This window comes from Haliotis rubra, unplaced genomic scaffold, assembly GCF_003918875.1.
Source record: "Haliotis rubra isolate DU_JTF1 unplaced genomic scaffold, ASM391887v1 Scf51, whole genome shotgun sequence".
Taxonomy (NCBI): domain Eukaryota; kingdom Metazoa; phylum Mollusca; class Gastropoda; order Lepetellida; family Haliotidae; genus Haliotis; species Haliotis rubra.
The window spans coordinates 2216127-2238790 of record NW_025767202.1 but is presented as its reverse complement, the minus strand read 5'-3'; the positions used below and the strand labels follow the sequence as shown (position 1 = coordinate 2238790).

The 22664-nt window shown below is 41.9% G+C and overlaps 2 protein-coding genes across 2 annotated transcripts; one reads left to right on the top strand and one right to left on the bottom strand.

Moving 5' to 3' along the window:
• Positions 1 to 6588: 6588 nt before the first annotated feature.
• LOC124292198 (mucin-2-like) lies at positions 6589 to 14939 on the top strand. Its single transcript, XM_046729251.1, has 7 exons — positions 6589 to 6691; positions 6891 to 6971; positions 7753 to 8015; positions 10031 to 10136; positions 10779 to 11293; positions 13947 to 14105; positions 14892 to 14939. The coding sequence occupies exons 2-7, from the start codon at positions 6893 to 6895 to the stop codon at positions 14937 to 14939; spliced, it is 1170 nt and encodes a 389-aa protein (XP_046585207.1). The 5' UTR covers positions 6589 to 6691; positions 6891 to 6892.
• A 3318-nt stretch (positions 14940 to 18257) lies between these two features.
• On the bottom strand, positions 18258 to 22194 carry LOC124292223 (mucin-22-like). The gene is made up of 2 exons (XM_046729277.1): positions 22059 to 22194; positions 18258 to 21042 (listed from the first exon to the last, which is right to left on the bottom strand). Exon 2 carries the CDS (start codon positions 20894 to 20896, stop codon positions 18887 to 18889), a length of 2010 nt encoding a protein of 669 aa, XP_046585233.1. The 5' UTR covers positions 20897 to 21042; positions 22059 to 22194; the 3' UTR covers positions 18258 to 18886.
• Positions 22195 to 22664: the final 470 nt, after the last annotated feature.

The window sequence follows — 22664 nt, the reverse complement described above, 5'->3', positions numbered from 1 at the left end:
AATTAACGACACGGTAATTGCCTAACTGTGGTATTCTTAACAATTCGGACATATTCATGCCTGCGTAAAACATGCCTGCAATATAGGTGTGCCGTGAAACACGGGTTGACCAACATTCCTCTGTGTGACATCGGTTGAAGTACCTGCTATGTCACGTGGGGTTCGTGGAAGATACACTAACATAGCGGAACATCAAAGCATGCCCCCGTGCCACTTAACAAATGATCACACCGTGCCACTTAACAAATGATCACACCGTGCCACTTAACAAATGATCACACCGTGACACTTGACAAATGATCACACCGTGACACTTAATAAATGATCACACCGTGACACTTAACAAATGATCACACCGTGACACTTAACAAATTATCACACCGTGACACTTAACAAATGATCACACCGTGCCACTTAACAAATTATCACACCGTGCCACTTAACAAATTATCACACCGTGACACTTAACAAATTATCACACCGTGCCACTTAACAAATGATCACACCGTGCCACTTAACAAATGATCACACCGTGACACTTAACAAATTATCACACCGTGCCACTTAATAAATGATCTCACCGTGACACTTAACAAATGATCTCATGATCACCGTGACACTTAACAAATGATCTCACGAGTACCCTTGGTATTTCCTATCATTCTGCCTGAAGAGCTATCCTGGCTCTTGTCAGGTTGGCGATTGCTGGGCTCCTGTTGCAGGCTCTTCAACCGAGACGACACACAAGTCCACTTCTCTGGGGACTTAGGATTAGTGGGCCAGTCAAATTTACGTGTGCCTTCTCATTGGTGATAAGCTGTGAAAATCTGGGCACGATGTTGTTTTGGCATTTTTAGCTTGCATCTCAAGAATTTATTTGCTAGCGAATGAACAACGACAGGGCGTTAAGTGTTTTCAACATATCACTAGTCAGTCAAATGTCCATGCACAATAACTTCACCCCAATGCCTTTCAAGGTCAAGACTTGTTTACCTGGCCTACCACTCGCCGTTACTTCGCCAAAACTTTTTGCCCACAATGTTCTACCATATGTGAATCAGAGGCAAGCCTTCGGTCATCTGCAGACAAGGCATGAGGCCAATGGCGCATCCATGTCCAGTCGTACCCCAATATTTTCTGCCTATACTAAGCTTCCTTCGCACGACGACTTGCCCTCAGACGTGCTGAGTAGAGGCGATTTTTATCGGGGAATGTTGACATTCACCTTCAAGTTTTCTAGCGAACGTCGTTATTATTACCAGAAAGAGACTTGAATTTACAGTGCAATTATGTAACGAAACGATCATGACTAGGTGTCGTTTGCAACCCAACACAATTTCGTTCCTTGTCCCACTGTCGAGAAATTATAGTTTTAGAATTGCCAAACATTTGCGAAACACGAACGTCCCTCTTCTGTCCTACCGACAATTCACCACCTGTTTTCGGAACTTCAACCTTCAACTTCCCAGGTGACACGTCATATCAACTATGTCAGACCTGTGTTCACGTAAACCAGCTCTTTTGAAAAACAGTTTTCCTAGCCTATCATAGAATTTTTCTAATGCCGTGGATCCCTGTGCACCCGTGAGTGAGGAACCAACCATCAGATATTCTCGAGGGTTGAGTGACAATGTTCCATTGAATATAATAAAGCGTTACATATCTGTCCGTAGCACATTTTACCAAACATGCATGCAATAGCTATGGCATATTTACAAACAATTACAGTATTACATACATGCGAAGAACATCAGACAAACACGATACAGAACGATTAAACATGCACACATTTTTCACTATACGCATTCCAATATACACAACGTAATAGTGAGTGAGTGAGTATCGGTTTATGATGCTTTTAGCAATATTCCAGCATTAACACGGCTGGGGACACAAGAAATTGGCTTCACACATTGTACCCATGTGGGGAATTGAAACCGGGTCTTTGGCGTGAAGAGCGAACACTTTTAACTCAACCCAATAGTTCTCCAGAAAACTCAAACCAATAGTTCACCAGTAAACCCAAACCAATAGTTCATCAGTAAACCCAAACCAATAGTTCACCAGTAAACTCAAGCCAATAGTTCACCAGAAAACTCAAACCATTAGTTCACCAGAAAACTCAAACCAATAGTTCACCAGGAAACTCAAGCCAATAGTTCATCAGTAAACCCAAACCAATAGTTCACCAGTAAACTCAAACCAATAGTTCATCAGTAAACTCAAACCAATACTTCACCAGTAAACTCAAACCAATAGTTCACCAGAAAACTCAAACCAATAGTTCACCAGTAAACCCAAACCAATAGTTCACCAGAAAACCCAAACCAATAGTTCACCAGAAAAACTCAAACCAATAGTTAACCAGTAAACCCAAACCAATAGTTCACCAGAAAACCCAAACCAATAGTTCACCAGTAAACCCAAACCAATAGTTCACCAGAAAACCCAAACCAATAGTTCACCAGAAAACTCAAACCAATAGTTCACCAGTAAACCCAAACCAATAGTTCACCAGAAAACCCAAACCAATAGTTCACCAGAAAACCCAAACCAATAGTTCACCAGTAAACTCAAAACCAATAGTTCACCAGAAAACCCAAACCATTAGTTCACCAGAAAACTCAAACCAATAGTTCACCAGTAAACTCAAACCAATAGTTCACCAGAAAACCCAAACCAATAGTTCACCAGTAAACCCAAACCAATAGTTCACCAGTAAATCCAAACCAATAGTTCACCAGTAAACTCAAACCAATAGTTCACCAGTAAACTCAAACCAATAGTTCACCAGAAAACTCAAACCAATAGTTCACCAGTAAACTCAAACCAATAGTTCACCAGTAAACTCAAACCGATAGTTCACCAGAAAACTCAAACCAATAGTTCACCAGTAAACTCAAACCGATAGTTCACCAGAAAACTCAAACCAATAGTTCACCAATAGTTCACCAGTAAACTCAAACCGATAGTTCACCAGAAAACTCAAGCCAATAGTTCACCAGAAAACTCAAACCAATAGTTCACCAGAAAACTCAAGCCAATAGTTCACTAGAAACCAACAAATGGCAGAAGTCAACATCTATACGTGCCCTCTACATGTCCATCATTAATAATTCTAAAAGTTTTACCGGGGCCGTTGGAGTAGAGGCGTGCACGACTCTCTTCGAAATCTTTGGATCACACATGAGTTTTATGCTTGTAGGGATCTGTCGCATGTAGTGTTACTGCCTTGCAAGTATGGAATTGCGTCGCTCGATCTTAAGTAACGACTTCTGAAATCGTTAGGGTAATGGGGCCAGGAAACGCTTTACAATGTTTGCGGGTCATAAAAGGCATTTAGACCCGAAATTGAAATTAATACGTTAAACATGTGATTACTTACAAGTAAAACGATATTATGAGGTTATTAATAAGTGTTACTATATTTCTGTGTTGTAGCAATATTGTTCAACTAGTTATGAATACACCATGCCATTTAGTGCAGTTTTGATGTCGGCTATCCACACCTAGGTTTGGTATAATTGGATAATCACAAACTTTGAGATTGGCATGTATTATAATATAAATCATTTGAACACAAATCCATTTTCCGGCAGACAAGAGCATTTCAGATTGTATTGTGTCGCTCTATTCTATATTCACAAATAAGGGTGGTGAACCTATGTCATGATTTAAGCGTTGGCTCGTCACGCCGAAGACCCGGGTTAGAATCCCCACATGGGTACAATGTGTGAAGCCTATTTCTTGTGTCCCCCGCCGTGATGTTGCTGGAATATTGCTACAAGGGGCGTAAAACCAAACTCAGTCAGTCAGTATCTCATGATTTCTTTATGGATTTATACCCAACACGTGTTTACTATTCAGTTTGTTATGTGTTCAAATGCAAGCGGCTATATTTATGTATTTTAATGCCACGTGTATAACTGACTTGCCTTTTGCCCGTCTTCATTACGGACAATTCCTGTAGTAATAGCTTCTTGAACACCTGATATCATCACGATCTGGTACATGTTTATGCTTATAATCGGACTCCTGACATGAGCTTTTCATTAAATCAGATATCTCACGATTCTTTGACACTATCAGTCAAAAAGACAGTAACTTATCTGAGTATACATATATAGCAGACAATATTAAACTAAATGCATAGCGGATGTCCATAATTGGTGACCTGTAAGTGTAGTTTGTGTGTCAATAGATTGTTCATAGCCTTATAGCATGACGTAACCATTATATTTCAAGCACAAAATGTTTTCACCAGTTTATACCTCGGGTACTAGCGGACTTGGGTACATAAAATATAAATAATCGATCCGTAAGACACGCGATTTATTGTATTAAACAATCGCCGTTAACACATATAAGCGGAAACGACAAAAAAACACTCATTCAGAAAAATTCTGATGATGCTTACGTTGTCGACACATGACTGTGACAGACGAATCCAGGACAAAATCCACCCGGACAAAATCCACCCCAAAATTGCAACCTAGGACAAAATCCACCTGGACAAAATCCACCCCGGACAAAATCCACCCCTAATAAAATCCACCCTAAGAAAAAAACAAATTAATGACATGTTTAGTCACAGAAATGAATTTTATTCATATCAGTCATTCATAATCGATAACAAAAACAACCAAAATACATATGTAAGCACATTTTGTAAGCACATTTTTTGCATATATAGATATGACAATTGCACATTTTCACATTTCACATTTATGACTCATTCATGCATCAATACATATATAAATATGACAACAGCATATATTTTCACACATTCAGATATATCTATGACTAAACATCTTGCCACATTTCAAAAACGCAAACAAGCAACGGCCGACGCCGTGGAGAAAGTCCCCGAGCGTCTCGTCCTTCGCTGCGTAGGTCTTGCACAGACCTTCAAGGCGTTCGTGGAGACGTTTGGTGGTTGTTCTGGTTCTTTTCTTAGGGGCTGACCTCTTTCACTTCCATGTCTGTGGTCACTGAACCCTTGCAAGACAGCGGTTTCCGATGGGAACACTCCCACCTAATTGTTGACTTGCTCTCTTTCTTCTCAAACTCATTAAAAAGTATGTTCTATCAAAACATTAGTAAAAGGGCTCCAATCAGGCTTGCAAAAACATCTTAATTCTTTAAGGGGATTACGTAATGATCAAAGTGTGAGACTACTTAATGATACATGAAAGAGGATTAAGTAGTGATCAAAATGTGACAAATGGAGAAACTTTTAATGTTTGAGACAACATCTAGGAACAACAGCCAATTAGGAAAACGAAAATGCTATCAAAACAATGCTTGAGCAGAAACAACTTGATCAAAGATCAGGAAACACTAAAACTTTTAACAATAGCAATTTGAGAAGGGTGGATTTTGTCCATTTTTTTGTTAAGAAGAGGTGGATTTTGTCCGGGGTGGCAATTTTGGTGTGGATTTTGTCCGGGTTGATTTTGTCCAGGTGGATTTTGTCCGGTCACCGTGACAGACAGACAGACAGATAGTGTTTTTTTTGTCTCGCTTGTTTGAACAACCAATCGCTCACCGAGAGACACTAAAACAATGTAAAAAAGCTAAAATATATATAATATGTAGTACATACATGAATATTATTTGTATGAAACATCACGCCGTATAGGAAGTATGTTATTGGAGGCCCTGGCACTATCAAAGGTTAAAACGGGGTTGTTAAAGGTCACATGCAACGTAAAACACAACTTTGCAGATTCTGATACCTTTCGGTATGGACTTACAGAAACAAATCGTCAAAAATGCAAATTCAACTTATAAAGTTGGAAAATAACGCGATGAAAAAAACCGCGCGAAATCGGAGTTCAAACGTGTCTGCCTGCCTGTCAGCTAATGACAATATTCAATACACAGCTGCTATCACTGACCACATGCAATTTGAACTTAACACCAATCAGGCTATACACCATAAACAAAATGCATTGATTTATGGCCCGAGTTCGGCCTCTGTCACATTATGTAATTACACAGACAGGCACGTGTGATACTTGAACACATGACATGTTATGATGTCTGTTGATTGCAAAATGTTATACATAAAAAATGAGCATGTATTTACAAAACCCAACATCTCTATATAAACACACACAATGAGCATCTGCAAATGAACCAGCCGTTACACTTGAGTGCACACCCACCCGCTCTGACTGGGTTCGGTTTCCCGGCTGCTTCGTTTCTTGGGAAGTAAACCGAAGTACACAATATTGCACTTTTGATTTGCGATTGTACGTTTATAATTTTGTTTATATGTTTTTTCATAACCAGCAATGTATATTATATGTCATGAATAAGTGATAATTGTGTTTGAATTATGTTTGATTTTTGGGTTGCATGTGACCTTTAAGTAAAGAATAAAACTGATCATTTGGAGATAGCATATCAAAACCCTCTAACTTGTTACAAGAGTACATCTCATAACGCCATGTTTCAACCCTCGGAGACTGTGGGTGTATAATGTTTAAGTATCTAATCCATTGTATTGATCCCAGAGCATGACTAATCCATTCATTTAATCTTGCATTATCCTCTAATCTGTGCACACCTGCTATCATTGACGTAAAGGAACATTCATCACACACGGATTAGTCGGAGATTGATAATGGGAATACTTAGATATACTGCACGTTTCTATTGTAAAGACATTTTTGCAGAAGAGAAGGTAGGACATCATTAGTACTCTTAATTAAATATATGTTACATATTTCTTTGTATCAAAAACAAAGTGATCATAAGATGCTCATTGTATTACCTGCTTGATCATATAGAGTTGGATATTTTGAGAATAAATTTGATTTTGTCCCAATTATATTGCGCTATATGATCTTACACTACAGCAGAACGTTTCTGTTCTGTCCAAGTGATGGCGGGTGTGTTTCAACGATGGAAGAACCTGCTGTTGCTGTTGCTGCTGCTGAATCAGACTCTGGACGTCCACACAGGTGGGTGTATTTACCTCTGTATATTGTACAAGATTAGATAGAAGCAACAAAACCATTTCCACATTCATAAGAAGTCTCTTCCAGAAACAGAGCCGATTGCACTATATCATGAGCAGATATTGGTTTCAGCGGTATTACAGCTGTATGATGTTGTCTGTAAACAAATCTAGTCTGAACCAGACAATCCAGTGATTGTGACTATGGGACACAATGCGACGCTCAGGCACAATCTGAATCCAGGATATATGATAAGAATTATAATTCTTCATGAATCTTACTTTTCATAATTTAAAGTTGAATTTTAGTTGGGGAAGAGCCACAACCTGTGTGTGCAAAAGGCTGAAAGGCCTTTCCTAATCCCAGATTCACTCATTTATAAAGTCGCATCTTCAGTGCTTTGCCCGGGACCCATGTCAAGGTTTCTGAAACAAAGATTATAATGCATAAACTAGATTAACTTATTATCGTTAGGAACACTAGGAACACTGTTTCAGGGATTGTGTATCCATTCAGTGACGAAGTACTGAAAAATTAGAACATTTCAAAGACCGTCATTTGGAAAAGCATACCTATACGTACCCTGTCGTCGTTTGAACACCCAACGAGTAGGAGATCCCTAAATGACTAAATCACTCCACACACACACACCGCGTTCCCCCACCCCACCCCACCCCAACACACCCGTACCCTAATCTAAACGTGTCTTTGCATAAAAAATTAAGAGCGTGTGTAGAATCTCAACACATCTCTTACACTGTATTCACCATTGAAATATTTGCAGCGCTGTTTTTTCCTACCACGGCATTTTACATAATGTCTGGCCCCAACTTCATCAGCGAAGGTGACGGACCCTTAGAAGTCACAGTCTCACGATTCGCACCTTCACTAGCTCAGCCTGCGACGATTTATTACACAATCGAAACAACCGTGCCTGCTAGTAGCAACATTGTCGAGACATCGGTGGCGACCGGAGGCAACATCTCGGCAGTCTTCCCGCCTTTCATCTCAGCCATCACCATAAGCGTACCTATCAGTGACGACTCGGTGAGGTCATTGTGAACAGCAGTCATGTAACTAGTTGTCGGTAATTAGTACCGGAAGTAAGTAAAGCTATAGCAGCAGTGGAAGACGTTTCTAATAGTGCCACGTCTCAGCTCAGTGATATATCATCATTGTAAATCTTTGAGAGAATTTGAGAGCATGGTTAATGCTATATTAATATTGTAATTTAAAACATTTTGCACAAACCCGGGCCATTCATTAATCCAACATGAGTCTGAACAAATACCACATTTCATAACAATTTTTGCAAAAATGACGGAATGATAAATATTTCCTATTTCTTCTTCAAGAAGGATATTGAATCAAAATTAAATAACTCACTTGGGATTACTGAAGGTTAAATTAACCTTAGTGGCCTAATTTTCTGACTGACCACCGTTGCAATAATTCTGATCGCTATGCAATAGGAAGCAGTCAGGCATGACGGGAATGTCCCCGAATCTAAGTAATTTGCTTCTTGTAGTTTATCAGATTGTCCCGAACCTCTAAAGACAGAGAAGTAACTGTATCTGTGATCACCTTGTTTAGATTCAAATGCGCCACTAATCAAACAAGACCTCTACCACATCACAACCTGACCTACTACTGAATGTAGACTTTAGACAAAACCGTTGTAATATAATGTATTCCCTGTCCAGAGTGTAAACCACATCACAACTTGACGTACTTCTGAATGTAGGCATTAGACAAAACCGTTGTAATATAATGTATTCCCTGTCCACAGTGTAAACCACATCACAACCTGACGTACTACTGGATGTAGGCTTTAGACAAAACCGTTGTAATATAATGTATTCCCTGTCCAGGGTGTAAACCACATCACAACTTGACGTACTTCTGAATGTAGACTTTAGACAAAACCGTTGTAATATAATGTATTCCCTGTCCAGAGTGTAAACCACATCACAACCTGACGTACTTCTGAATGTAGACTTTAGACAAAACCGTTGTAATATAATGTATTCCCTGTCCAGAGTGTAAACCACATCACAACCTGACGTACTTCTGAATGTAGACTTTAGACAAAACCGTTGTAATATAATGTATTCCCTGTCCAGAGTGTAAACCACATCACAACCTGACGTACTTCTGAATGTAGACTTTAGACAAAACCGTTGTAATATAATGTATTCCCTGTCCAGAGTGTAAACCACATCACAACTTGACGTACTTCTGAATGTAGACTTTAGACGCAACCGCTGTAATATAATGTATTCCCTGTCCAGAGTGTAAACCACATCACAACCTGACGTACTTCTGAATGTAGACTTTAGACGCAACCGTTGTAATATAATGTATTCCCTGTCCAGAGTGTAAACCACATCACAACCTGACGTACTTCTGAATGTAGACTTTAGACAAAACCGTTGTAATATAATGTATTCCCTGTCCAGAGTGTAAACCACATCACAACCTGACGTACTTCTGAATGTAGACTTTAGACAAAACCGTTGTAATATAATGTATTCCCTGTCCAGAGTGTAAACCACATCACAACCTGACGTACTACTGAATGTAGGCTTTAGACGCAACCGTTGTAATATAATGTATTCCCTGTCCAGAGTGTAAACCACATCACTAATGAACAGAACTATCTGCTATGAATTCCCCCTCTCTCAGACTCCGGGTTAGACTTTGTCCCAGCACACCAGAGCTGATCGTAAATGACGAAGCACTGTGTGTAAATGTAGTGTTGCTTGGTTCATAGGGTGTTACTATGAACAGGAGGTAAAGGAGATTTTACTGGGCAACCATTGAGTTTAAGAGATAGTCGTTAGGAACTGTATGGTAAGAACAAAGTTGTCACAGCCTGTACAACTCCATTCTGGTTCATTCTATTGCTGAAAAGAGATGGTTGCAAACATTTTTCACTGTTCAATTTACACAATATCTGGGTTTGTATCTACTGATGACAATCCTGAAATTGCTATTTGCATAATAAAACAGTGCAATGAAGGTTGACGAATCAATTGTAATATTGTTGATTTGTCTGTCAGATTTTCGAGGGCACGGAATCTTTTCACATCAGGATCTTGACTACCAGTACCGGAAGCCCTGGGCCTGAAGACACCTTCACGTTTACCATTATCGACGATGATGGAAGTAAGTGAAGCTGCATTCACCACTGATGTCAGTGATATATGTATTATCATTATTGTAACACTCATTTCATGGATACATACATTTTCTTCATAAGCGTAGAGTGAGTGAGTTTTAGTTTTACACCGCTTTTAGCAATATTCCAGCAACATCACGGCGGGAGACACCGGAAATGGGCTTCACACATTGTACCCATGTGGGGAATCGAACCCGGGTCTTCGGCGTGGTTATCGAACGGTTTAACCACTTGGCTACTCCACCTCCCCCATAAGACGGGTTTTCTGAGGAGCCGCATTACAGCGTTGTTTGTTTGTTGTTGAAAGACACACTCAGCAATATCATAGCTATATGACGGTGGTCTGTAAATGCCGGAGTCTGGACTAGACAATCCACGAGCATCGGTCAGCTGGGTCGTGATGTGTCAACCAAGTCAGCGGGTCTGACCACATTATACTGTGTAATGGTACTTAGGATACCCCAGGGTTTAGCACCGTGTTCGTTGGTTTTCATCAAAGTAGGTAAACGTCCTTGAGCAATGTTTTGGGCATTACTCCCCCGCCAGGCCGACACGCAGTGGCTGAATATACTGTTTCAAGAGGCGTTAAAATCCCTCACTTTGTCTTAATGTGTGTATGTTGTGTGTAGGAATCACGGAGTGGACAGAGTGGGTGCAGGGGGACTGTACAGGGGCGTGTGGGATGCAGGAGAGGGTGGACACAAGGACAAGGATGTGTGACACGGAACATCAGGATGATATCCGGATGTGTTTGCCATTCGTCGCCAGTGAAAACAGAACAGTGAACTGTATCTCACCTATGTGTACAACCACAACGGCAACCACATCAACCACAACACCTCCAACAACTACTACAACAACACCCACAACATCCACAACCACAACGACACCCCCAACGTCCACAACGACAGAGATACCAGCAACAACCACAACAACACCCCCGACAACCACAACAACGCCTCCAACAACAACCACAGAGACCGCACCAACAACAACCTCCAACAACAACCACCGATGCCAACAACAACCAACAACAACCACCAGATACCAACAACCACAACAACACCCCGACAACCACCACAACACCTCCAACAACCACCACAGAGATGCCAACCTCCAACAACAACAACAACCGACAACCACCGCAACGCCGACAACAACAACAACAGAGATACCAACAACAACAACAACACCCCCGACAACCACAACACCTCCAACAACCAACAACAACCACAGAGATACCAACAACAACCACAACAACAGAGATACCGACAACTACAACAACACCTCCAACAACAACCACAGAGATACCAACAACAACCACAACAACACCCCCGACAACCACAACACCCCCAACAACAACCACAGAGATGCCAACAACAACCACAACAACACCCCTACAACCACACACCTCCAACAACAACCACCACAACCGCACCCCCGACAACCACAACAACAGAGATACCAACAACCACAACCGCACCCCCAACAACAACAACAACAACCCCGACAACAACAACACCTCCAACAACAACAACAACACCCCCGACAACCACAACAGAAATACCAACAACAACCACAACACCTCCAACAACAACCACACCTCCAACAACAACAACAACCGCACCCACGACAACCACAACCACAACGATACAACCAACAACCACAACGACAGATATGCCAACAACAACCACAACAACACTCACGACAACAAGAACGACACCTCCAACAACATCCACAACCCCAGAGATGCCAACAACAACCACAACAACGCCTCCAACAACAACACCAACACCAACACCAACACACACAACAACACCAACAACCACAACAACATCCACAACGCCACTAACATGGACCACGTGGTCAACACCTCCAACATGGACCACGTGGTCAACACCGCCAACATGGACCACGTGGTCAACACCTCCAACATGGACCACGTGGTCAACACCGCCAACATGGACCACGTGGTCAACACCGCCAACATGGACCACGTGGTCAACACCTCCAACATGGACCACGTGGTCAACACCTCCAACATGGACCACGTGGTCAACACCTCCAACATGGACCACGTGGTCAACACCGCCAACATGGACCACGTGGTCAACACCTCCAACATGGACCACGTGGTCAACACCGCCAACATGGACCACGTGGACACAGCCTCCAACATGGACTACGTGGTCAAGACCACCCCAAAGCTGGACACCATGGACTAATCCTCAGCCTGGTAATTTAGGATTCTGTTAAGAATATTTGTTAAGCCTTATCACTAACGTTGTGTCAAATTATGCCGTGTGTGCATAAATAGGACGTAGATCATTCACCGGTTCCTGTATTGTTTCTTGTTGAAGCCACCATGTGAGACCTTCAGTGCTTTTAATTAATCGAACTAAGCATCTGTTGTTCTTTATAAAACGTGTGTAGATCAAATGTGAAATGTACAGTAGAGCTTGGCTATATATGCAGAAGCGTGCAGAGCTACCTCGCGTCGAGACAGTTCCTGGGTTAGAGGTCTGGTTCTAGATGCAGATTATCTTTTGGACGTTACGTTTTTGTGTTGATGAGTAATGAGTAATAGGTTTCTAAATATTCTCAAACATTTTCTCAGAAAACGTTTTGCGTTACTATTATTGTTTAACAATCACGACAACGAATCAGAACATTTCTAAAATATTGCCGATGTGACTGCCACTTTAACTCTCACTTGTATACATGCTATGTACCAACCATGTCTGATGAAAGGTTACAGCAGAAGGAAAAGGATGTGTGTCTCTTTAAAGGGGGTGAAAATCGTGAAAGTAACAACATACTATTTCGGTCATTCGTCTGCTTATTTTATAATCCTTACAAATTCATTAACCAAAAACATACCTGCTAACAGGAATCAGAGCACCAGGCTCTTCAAGTAGTGTGTTGTAACAACTCGGTTAACTCTATCACTGTCATGAAAAACAGCCATTTGCGTTGATACAAGGGAGGTGGTGGCCATGCGTTGAAGACACCAGATGGTTGTCTTCTAGATGGGTTTTCAAGTGTCAGCCAAGGATTGGTTCAACTGAGCTGGGTGAGCTAGTTCTGATCCAGTCGTGGAGGTAGTACCATCTCATGCTTGGCATGTGGAGGATACCTGCAGTGTTTTATAGCCTCAAATCCTACCACTATTACACTTCTAACCCAAAAGGTTGAATAACGCAAATGTTCTCGTGGACGAATGTAGATGGAACTTGGACTCACCTGAATCTCAGATGCTGTCTAGTTAGGCATGCCTGACAGTGACTTGGAACAAAATTGTGGATGCTTTCAGCCAGTTGGAAACGGCTCTGCCACGATTTGGTGTCAATCCAAGAATCGTTCAAGCTGTTGATGATTCAGTAGATGCAGCAACCGAATATGTTGGCCGACGCGCCACACGTGGACGACGGGCTAGTGACAAATGATAACAGAATATCTCCACAGAGATAATATCGATTAATATTAAAATGTCTTGCAACTTCTTTCGGCGCCATTCCTGTTAGCAGCATTCACACATCGCGTTGGCGATGTTCAGCAAACCCTGGTCCAGCGTTAGCTTTATTTACGCTCAAGAATATGTTATTAAAGAGCACCTGATAGGTAAACAACGCGTTCATTAACATGCGCGTGCCAATTGTGAATCACGACCTTAAAGTCCTGGCAATACCGTCATGAATATGTTTATAGTTCCTGACTAATTGTTTTCGTGAACTTGGAACGTTTAATCGGTTTGTATTGATTTCCACTAAATCACGTATTGGGGTTATTATTTGTAGAGTGGTCCAGCTGGTCAGCTCTCGGACCTTGCTCCACTACATGTGGCCTTGGCTGCGTCTCCCGTGAAAGGTCAAGGCCATGTCCAAGTAATGACCCTACGTGCAATGAAGAGCAAGTTCAAACAGAGTCAATGGAATGCAATGTTGGAATTTGTCCAGGTACGTAGACTATTATAGGTAGTCATGACAGCGGTCCAGGTGTAGAGCAAATCAGGGTAGATATGACATTTGTACAGGTGTGTAGGACATTATAGGGTGGCAATGACCCTTGTTCTAGTCTATTATAGGATAGATAGACAAGACAGGTATAAAGTGAAAATGAAACAATCACAGCTTTCCAAATGTCTTACCTATTACAGGGTAGCCATGATACTTATCAAGGCATAGAATCAATTACAGCCATTTGCCCATGTACTTATACTATGGCAGGGTAGCCATGACAACGATATCGGTATGTGGTTTATTCATTGTCTTTGTGGAATTCTTCAAGTCGTGTAGTGTATTACAGGACAGACATTACATTTGTCTGGGCACGTGGTCAATTACAGGGTAGTCGTGCTATTTGTCCGGGTATGTATTCTTATAAGATAAGACAAGAAGAGGATTATCTAAATTACTACAGAGAGGCTAGAAACATACAGCTTAGCAATAGATGCGAACTGACATTCCGAACTTTTACTCCCAAATTAATGGGTTTCTTGGGTTTCGTTTAAGAAGTAGCTAGAGGGCTCGTTAATGGCATTGAAAGCGGACTATTAAAACGGCCTGAACGATCTTCTTTGTGTGTGTGTGTGTATGTGCGAGCGTGTGTGTATGTGTGTGTGCTAAGATATGAAGGTAGTGGTACATTACTAATAAGCAGATTTATATATCCTATAGTAAAATAATGCAAATTTCAATGCAAACATTTCCTCAGTGTTTATAAGTTGACTTCGACACTTCCAGAATGGGGAGACTGGCATGAATGGCAGGATGACGGCTGCTGCTCGGTAACCTGTGGTGTGGGCGTCATACGGAGACAGCGACTGCGGGTCTGCGGCACCAGTAACAGCGCTAATGGTACCTGTGACGGCAGCGACACCGACACCGACACACAGTCTTGTTTCGAAGTCGGTTGCTAACCACCATACCCGGGTCTTGTGAAGGTAAACTAGCAGGTGGTATCCTAGCAACACGGAGATATCACCTGTACGTGGCAATACTGTTCGTCACGTCGTCTAATCTGTTTAACATATCTCCCATAGGCAGAAGTGGTTATTTCTACTAAACACACGACGAATTCTCATTGTGATGTGGTCAGACGTGAGAGATGAGTGTTGTCATAAACAAATGAGTCGGCTCCGTACGACGAGTGTCAACAAATTTGACAAATCGGTGTATTACCTTCAAAGTTCACATGCTAATTATCTAGATGTTCTCCATTAAATATAAACATCTTGTTTCCTATCCTGCATGTGAACACAATGATGTATCATCGATTATTTCATTTACAGGTGTCCAAGCTTCTGCCAACCCTGCGCCCTGATGCACTGAGTAAAGAAAACCCCTGTAGACATAAACACATTTAATGCCATATGTTGTTTTGAGTTTTATTTACCTTAAGTATTTTTGTTTGTTAATGAATAGTGCCTTGTAGAGTGTCGCGTATCTGCGCTCCTGACATCAAGGTAACATTAAGTAACAATCGACACATTAAGTCGGGAGTGACCAATCCTGGGAGTTGGTTAACTCGACACTCCATAGGGCCAGTCAACATTAGTATTCTGATCAAAGTATTTCTGTACAAATGTGAAAACCATCTCGCTAGTGCATGGGACAGGTTCATTATATCAGTGGGTAAGACTAGGTTGTTATCACAGTCACGCCTGATTGATTTGTCTGACAATTGGGATGTCTGACTTTTGGGACGTCTAACTTTTGGGAGTAAACCATCTAGGCTAGGGAAATTTGGGAGAAATGCTCCTTAGCGGTCTATGTACAGCCAAAATATGTCTCTAAGACAATTAAGACCAAGCGAGGACACCTAAATACAAAGCTTAGTCTTACAAAATAAAATTCATGAACTGAATAAAGAAATCCCAGATTTCTAAAAGATACTGGTACTTGATATAAAGAGTAAATGTGGATGGTGTATTTTATATAAGTGTAGCGGGAGAATTTTCTAAATTTTCTTCGCCGATTTCGTTCAAATTTGAAATGTATGTTACTCATAGCATATAAAAACAATATACAGTTGCAAAAGTCTAGATTTTTATTTTTAAAAATTATTGTCGAAACAACGATTCGAACCACTGTGACTAATATCCCCAGTCGTCTCGGGTTACTCAGTTCATTACGGAACGATGCACGTGGAAACAGTTTGCGATTAACTAACACACGTGTACAGGAGTAATTACAATAATTACCTGGCACACCCTCATGCATTGAAGCAGACAATCAAAAAAGAAAACACAAACATGCATGGTGTGAGAGTAGCGGATGCTCCATCTTCGAGAAAACCTGGTGTTAATAACAGCAATTACATTTTACAATGCTACTTTTCCTTTTGTGTCCGATATAATTTGTTTCGTCAGATAATGTGGACTCGTTTCTCACTGTCATTGTCATTGTCATTGTTTCGCCATTCAGAAAGGACAGAAATAACTGTGTGAAACATCCCGACCTTGCAGAATTATCAGATGTGAACAATCCTTGATTTGGGATGTTGGTTTCTGGTTCGTGTCAAATTCGCATGTCAATTTAACGTTCCACGCCACAAGTTCTTCAACAATGCAGAAATACTGTAACAACTTTTGCACTTTCAAAAATCAACTTTATATTTACCAATTTTTGTTCAATGGCCCCGGTGGTAAAAAAGAGTTGCTTTGTTTATGAAATAAGATCATGACTTGATGTGTGTGAGGACAAAGCCACAATTGGCCAGCCAGGAGAAAGCAAATAGTCGTACTCCACCATGTCACTCGAACAGATCCACCTTACAATCCTGTGCAATCGATGAGACTTGGGAATTATAGACCATCGACTATTACTTCGGATCCAAATAAGAATTGGTCTTCAGCAACCCATGCTTGTCGTAAGAGGCGATCAGGAAGCCAGGCTTGCTGACTTGGTTGACACATGTCATCGTGTCCCAATTGCGTAGATCTGTGCTCATGCCGTGGATCACTGGATTGTCGGCCCAGACTCGATTATATACAGACCGCCGTCATATAGCTGGAATATTGCTGAGTGCGGTGTAAAACAACAAACCAGGCAACCAGCTTAGGTTAAGAATTGACCTGCTTTTGCCTAATGTCCTCTATTGGGGTTATATATTAACACATTTCCTCGAGTGGTTTTTGTTTTGATGATTTTGGTGTTTGGGATGTGTATTTGGATGGGTGAACACCTGGTGTCGTCAGTATTTGATGCTCACATCATATCATGATACGTTCAGAATCGTCAAACACCCGTGAAGATCCGGGTTAGAAGATTGGCCTTCAGTAACCCATGCTTGTCGTAAGAGGCGACTAATGGGATCGGGTGGTCAGGCTCGCTTACTTGGTTGACACATGCCACTGTAGCCCAGTTGCGCAGATCGATGCTCATGCTGTTGATCACTGGATTGTCTGGACCAGACTCGATTATTTACAGACCGCCGCCATATAGCTGGAATGTTGCTGAGTGCGGAGTACAACTAAACTCACTCACTCACTCACTCACTCAGAATCGTCAAAAAGGCTCTATTGTCAAAACATCCACAACACATCCCCATCTTCAAATCTGTTGAAGATCGACCACAGGTTGTCATCAGGTACACCATCGGTAGCTCACACCTAACTGCTTGTCTCAACACTTCAGCAGTCATCATTAGAAAAAAATAGATTTTCACTATATATGCTAAGTACTCAACCCCACGCAATATGGACAATACATGATTTGCCACATCGTACATAAAGGGGGTATATTCTAGAACCATAAAACTGTTTGATGTGCATGTGCTTGCGTAGGCTGCGTCAATTAAATTTCATTTCCACCTGATAAATTTAACTACCTGATTATAAGAAAGCATCCCAGCGGTAGCTGTCATTTCCAAGAAGATAATGTATAATACATTGACTTACATACCTCTTTAAAGTTTTAAATAATGCCATATGAAGACCAGAATACACACGGTCGAAAGTTATTTTTAATATGAGGTGAAAAGATCATTTCAATAACAAGACTGTTCATACAGAAGTGCATCTTCCCAAGACGGGTCTTCAGTAGGTGGGATTTCCTTGCCTTGGGAAAATGTCAGTAGTTTGGAAAGACGGGTGCCAGGTTAATCCTCGTTCCGATATGTACACACCTTTCCTTGTCTCTCAAGGAAACAGAGTACAGTTAACACAGACTCATTATTCTCGAGCTTCGTAGCTTCTGGGACTCAATGTTTTACAATTACAAATATAAAACTACTTACAACAAGGCCAGAGAGAAACATTCAATATTGTTATGAAGCAGGTTGTACGTTGTGTAGCAATGTTCCAACTGTTATTCATTGTACGGGTAGATTCAGTTAGGGGCATTGTGCTATACTAACACTTGTACTAACTTCAGACGGAATGATCTGGAAAGTGTTGCAAGGAGCTTATTCCAGAATATTCTGCGTGTATGTAGAAATCTCTAGCATCTGGTGTATATACGGGAAGCTGGCTCTTGCCTCTCGGCTCACAACAGAAGACAAGCATTGTATGTGATGATTACTAGTATATATACCCTGGATAGTCTCTGCCTTGCCCTTTCTTCCAGGCTGGATTACTGTTACTGAGGGGTGAATATTACCACCATTTTTCTCTCTTTATTGCTATAATCACAGTGACTGTATGTATTATATTACTTTTGAATTTGTTCTGCCACTCGCTGAAAGAGTGAACGATTTGTCAAATGATAAAAGTGTTTGTAAATCTTTTTTTTATATTCTAACACTTAAACACCTTGATCTGACCTTTAAACGAGTTACAAATATACACACGACCTTGACCACCTACACAAAGCCCGCGTGGTTTGTCAATGTCGTGTCGTTCTGTGAGTAACGTCTTCACAAACTGGCCCGTCTCGGTCAGATGGACAACGCTGTTGAGATCAAAGTACGTCACCAGGATATCACCAGTAATGGTGGTGGTGACACCTTGGGGACCATGACGTGAGCTGTCTCCAGTCGGGATGGAGGTGAACACGATATCTCCGTCGGGTTTCAGACACAAGACATATTTGGTTCCAGAGTCAGACACCAAAATGTTTCCTGTGTTTGTAAGGGAGAGGAAATACGGGTACTTCAAGATGCTCGGACTATGGTGCATTAGGCTGGTTGACCTCAACACGTTCCCTTCACTATCGAGGACGTCAACGCCGGGTGGCGACGTGGTGCTCACTGCTACTGTTGATGACGTGAGAGCAGTTATACCCCGGTACTGTTTGCTTGTTGAGATGGTTGACAGCCGCGCCATGTCTGGACTCGCGTCTGCTATTACAATCTGTTTGATTTTCGGGACAGTCACAGCTATCTGGTTGGACGTCAGCTGAGTCAGACTCCAGGGGTCACTATCCAGGCTAAGCCTATTGTAACAGGGCTTGTCGTTTCTGTTGTAGAAGGACTTGACATTCTTGTTGCTGTAGTCTGTAATGATCACAATGTCAGTGTCATTTACAATCATCACTATCACGTCTATGAGTAGGGCTTTATTTCTATCCTCCGCTGTTCTGACGTTGATGGTTTCCAGTAGCACAGGAGTAGCCTTCAGGTCCAGTACGTTACTAGAGCCCTGTACTTCAGAAGTAGCCTTCAGGTCCAACACGTGACTGGTGCCCTGTGTTTCAGGACGAGCCTTCAGGTTCAACGTGTGAGGTGTGCCCTGTGTTTCAGCACCAGCCTTCAGGTTCAACGTGAGAGGTGTGCCCTGTGTTTCAGCACCAGCCTTCAGGTTCAACGTGTGAGGTGTGCCCTGTGTTTCAGCACCAGCCTTCATGTTCAACGTGAGAGGTGTGCCCTGTGTTTCAGCACCAGCCTTCAGGTCAAACACGTGACTGGTGCCCTGTGTTTCAGCACAAGCCTTCAGGCTCAACGTGTGAGGTGTGCCCTGTGTTTCAGCACAAGCCTTCAGGTTCAGCGTGTGAGGTGTGCCCTGTGTTTCAGCACCAGCCTTCAGGTTCAACGTGAGAGGTGTGCCCTGTGTTTCAGCACCAGCCTTCAGCTCCAACACGTGACTGGTGCCCTGTGTTTCAGCACCAGCCTTCAGGTTCAACGTGTGAGGTGTGCCCTGTGTTTCAGCACCAGCCTTCAGGTTCAACGTGTGAGGTGTGCCCTGTGTTTCAGCACCAGCCTTCAGCTCCAACACGTGACTGGTGCCCTGTGTTTCAGCACCAGCCTTCAGGTCCAGCATCCTCTCATAAAGGACGTCTATCTCACCCAGCTGTAGAGCGACCAGTGCTTTAAACAGCTGACCCGTGTCCAGTCTCAGTGTAATCTTGGCTATTCTGTCCTCGTCCCTCAGATCTGCATCTGCAACAGCATCATCGGCCTCACAATCCTGATACAACGTACACACATCCATGTCACTCTCAGACTGTAAGACTTGGTCTATCCGCTCAACCTGTTGCTGGCACCTTGCCACTGACGTCTCATCCGATGATATATCAGCTTGTAATTGTCTAACATGTTTTTCAGATATTGATTTTAGTTCCTTAACGAGTATATTTTCTTTGCTTTTGATCATTTCTACTGCTTTGTGACTTAATGCCCGAATGTCTGATTCAAGTTGTAAATACCTCGCAGTCTCTTCATTTGCTTTGGACTTCTTTTTTCCCAAGTTTTCCTTTATTTCTTCTTGTCTTTGTAATATATTTTCTTTCATCCTTCTCAGTTGTGACTTCACTGTGCACATCTGGGACTCTGTGCTGACGACTGAGACACATTTACTGTGGTGGGCCATGCAGCATGTTTGACAAACTGTTGTCCTGCAATCTGAACAAGTGAATGTCACAGTCTCCTCCTTGTGTTGGTCGCAACTGATCTTCCTACGTCTCCCTGGAGCCGCCTCAGGTCCTGGGGTTTCTCCCTTGTGTCTTTACTGTGTGTCTGAAAGGCAGAAGTTGCGTTGGTTTCTGTGTATGATTGCATTTAATATGTAAACCACTCCAAAATGAAATATGATTCACACTGTGTACGCTTAGGTTGCATGACATGATACTATCAAAATATCATTGTATTATAAGTCAAAAGTGCCCGGCATGCGTTTGCGTTTGATTTGTGACAATGCCGCATGCCATTTGCACCGCGTGTCAACCCCTACTGCTATCCGAGAATGGTGTCAAATGATGTCAGTCCTTCTGCATTAGAGGTATGGTATGTGTTGAACAGGGCGACATTCAGTAGGTATGAATCACCGTTAAAAAGACCTAATTAAGATACACACAACCACCATTAGCAGGGATCAGAGATACTCAATACACTTACCACACAATATCTAGAAGATGCTATTTGTTGAACATAGACACTTTTCTGGGTTTCATCTTCTTTGTATTGTTTGGTAAAACGTTTCAGGGCTTGTCCTGGCCCCATCATCAGGTGGAACACTGTACTTCAGTTCTACCTGATGATGGGGCCAGAACAAGCCCTGAAACGTTCTACCAAACAATACAAAGAAGATGAAACCCAGAAAAATCTCTAAGGTCACCTTCAATCACTCACCACTCGCTATGTGTGAATATGATACTTACAGACAGGAATAAGCGTTTTAAGATGCCATCAACAGTACGCCACAATGGATGAAAGAGATACCCTTTGCTTCCCCTGTGATCTTAGGTCGGTCCTGTCGGCTTTTATGGCCTGGAATTGTCAATACATAGGATGATACCTACTCTTATGTCATCTCAACTTCTGCCGATGTGACGTTGAAATTTAAACTTTTTATCATCCAGTTTACAAAACAATCTACACACACACACACACACCCTGCTCATAATTTTTAAGCATACGTTTTTAATATTTTTATGTAAACAATTGCTGACAACCCCTAGTACATGTGTATATGCTTCTCAATAAAAATCATCACCCCCACCCCCACACCCCATAAATTATTAACGGTCCCTTACCTTTGGTCCACGAGGTCCTGAAGTACAAAGGTGGGTTCGTCCGCCGACTCCTCCACTGGACTCGCAGTGTGGCACAATGGGCAGGTTAGAAGCTTGGTGCTGATGGCTTCACGCCGTGATTTGGTACAGCTCATAATACATTTCCGAGAAACAGTATGGAAACAGGCGAGCTAGCATAAACCTTCATAAACTTGCAAGCATATGGCACATGTCCCACATTGTTCCGTTATCTCGGTGGCAGCAATTTGAAACAGTCTGATACAATTATATTTCAACATGAAGAGAAAGGTCCCACACATGGCTCATGGTTTGAGTAAAAACTTCATTATGATGTCGTTCAGCCATTGGCAGTCACCCTCCAAATCATACGGACTTCCGATCGTTTTGGTAAGTATGCTAAAGATGGGGGTACTATCTTCCCGAAACCCTGAACACGGATTATGCCAAGTCTCGATGGTTCAGCTTTTATCTTAGCTGGTGATATTGCTCGAAACATATCAGTTATAGTGATGCTTTGTGCATTAATATGTAAGTAGAAGGGTATGACGGTGTTAAGATGAATTGCATGTGGGATTTTTATTCAAATATCTGAAACGCATTTATTGT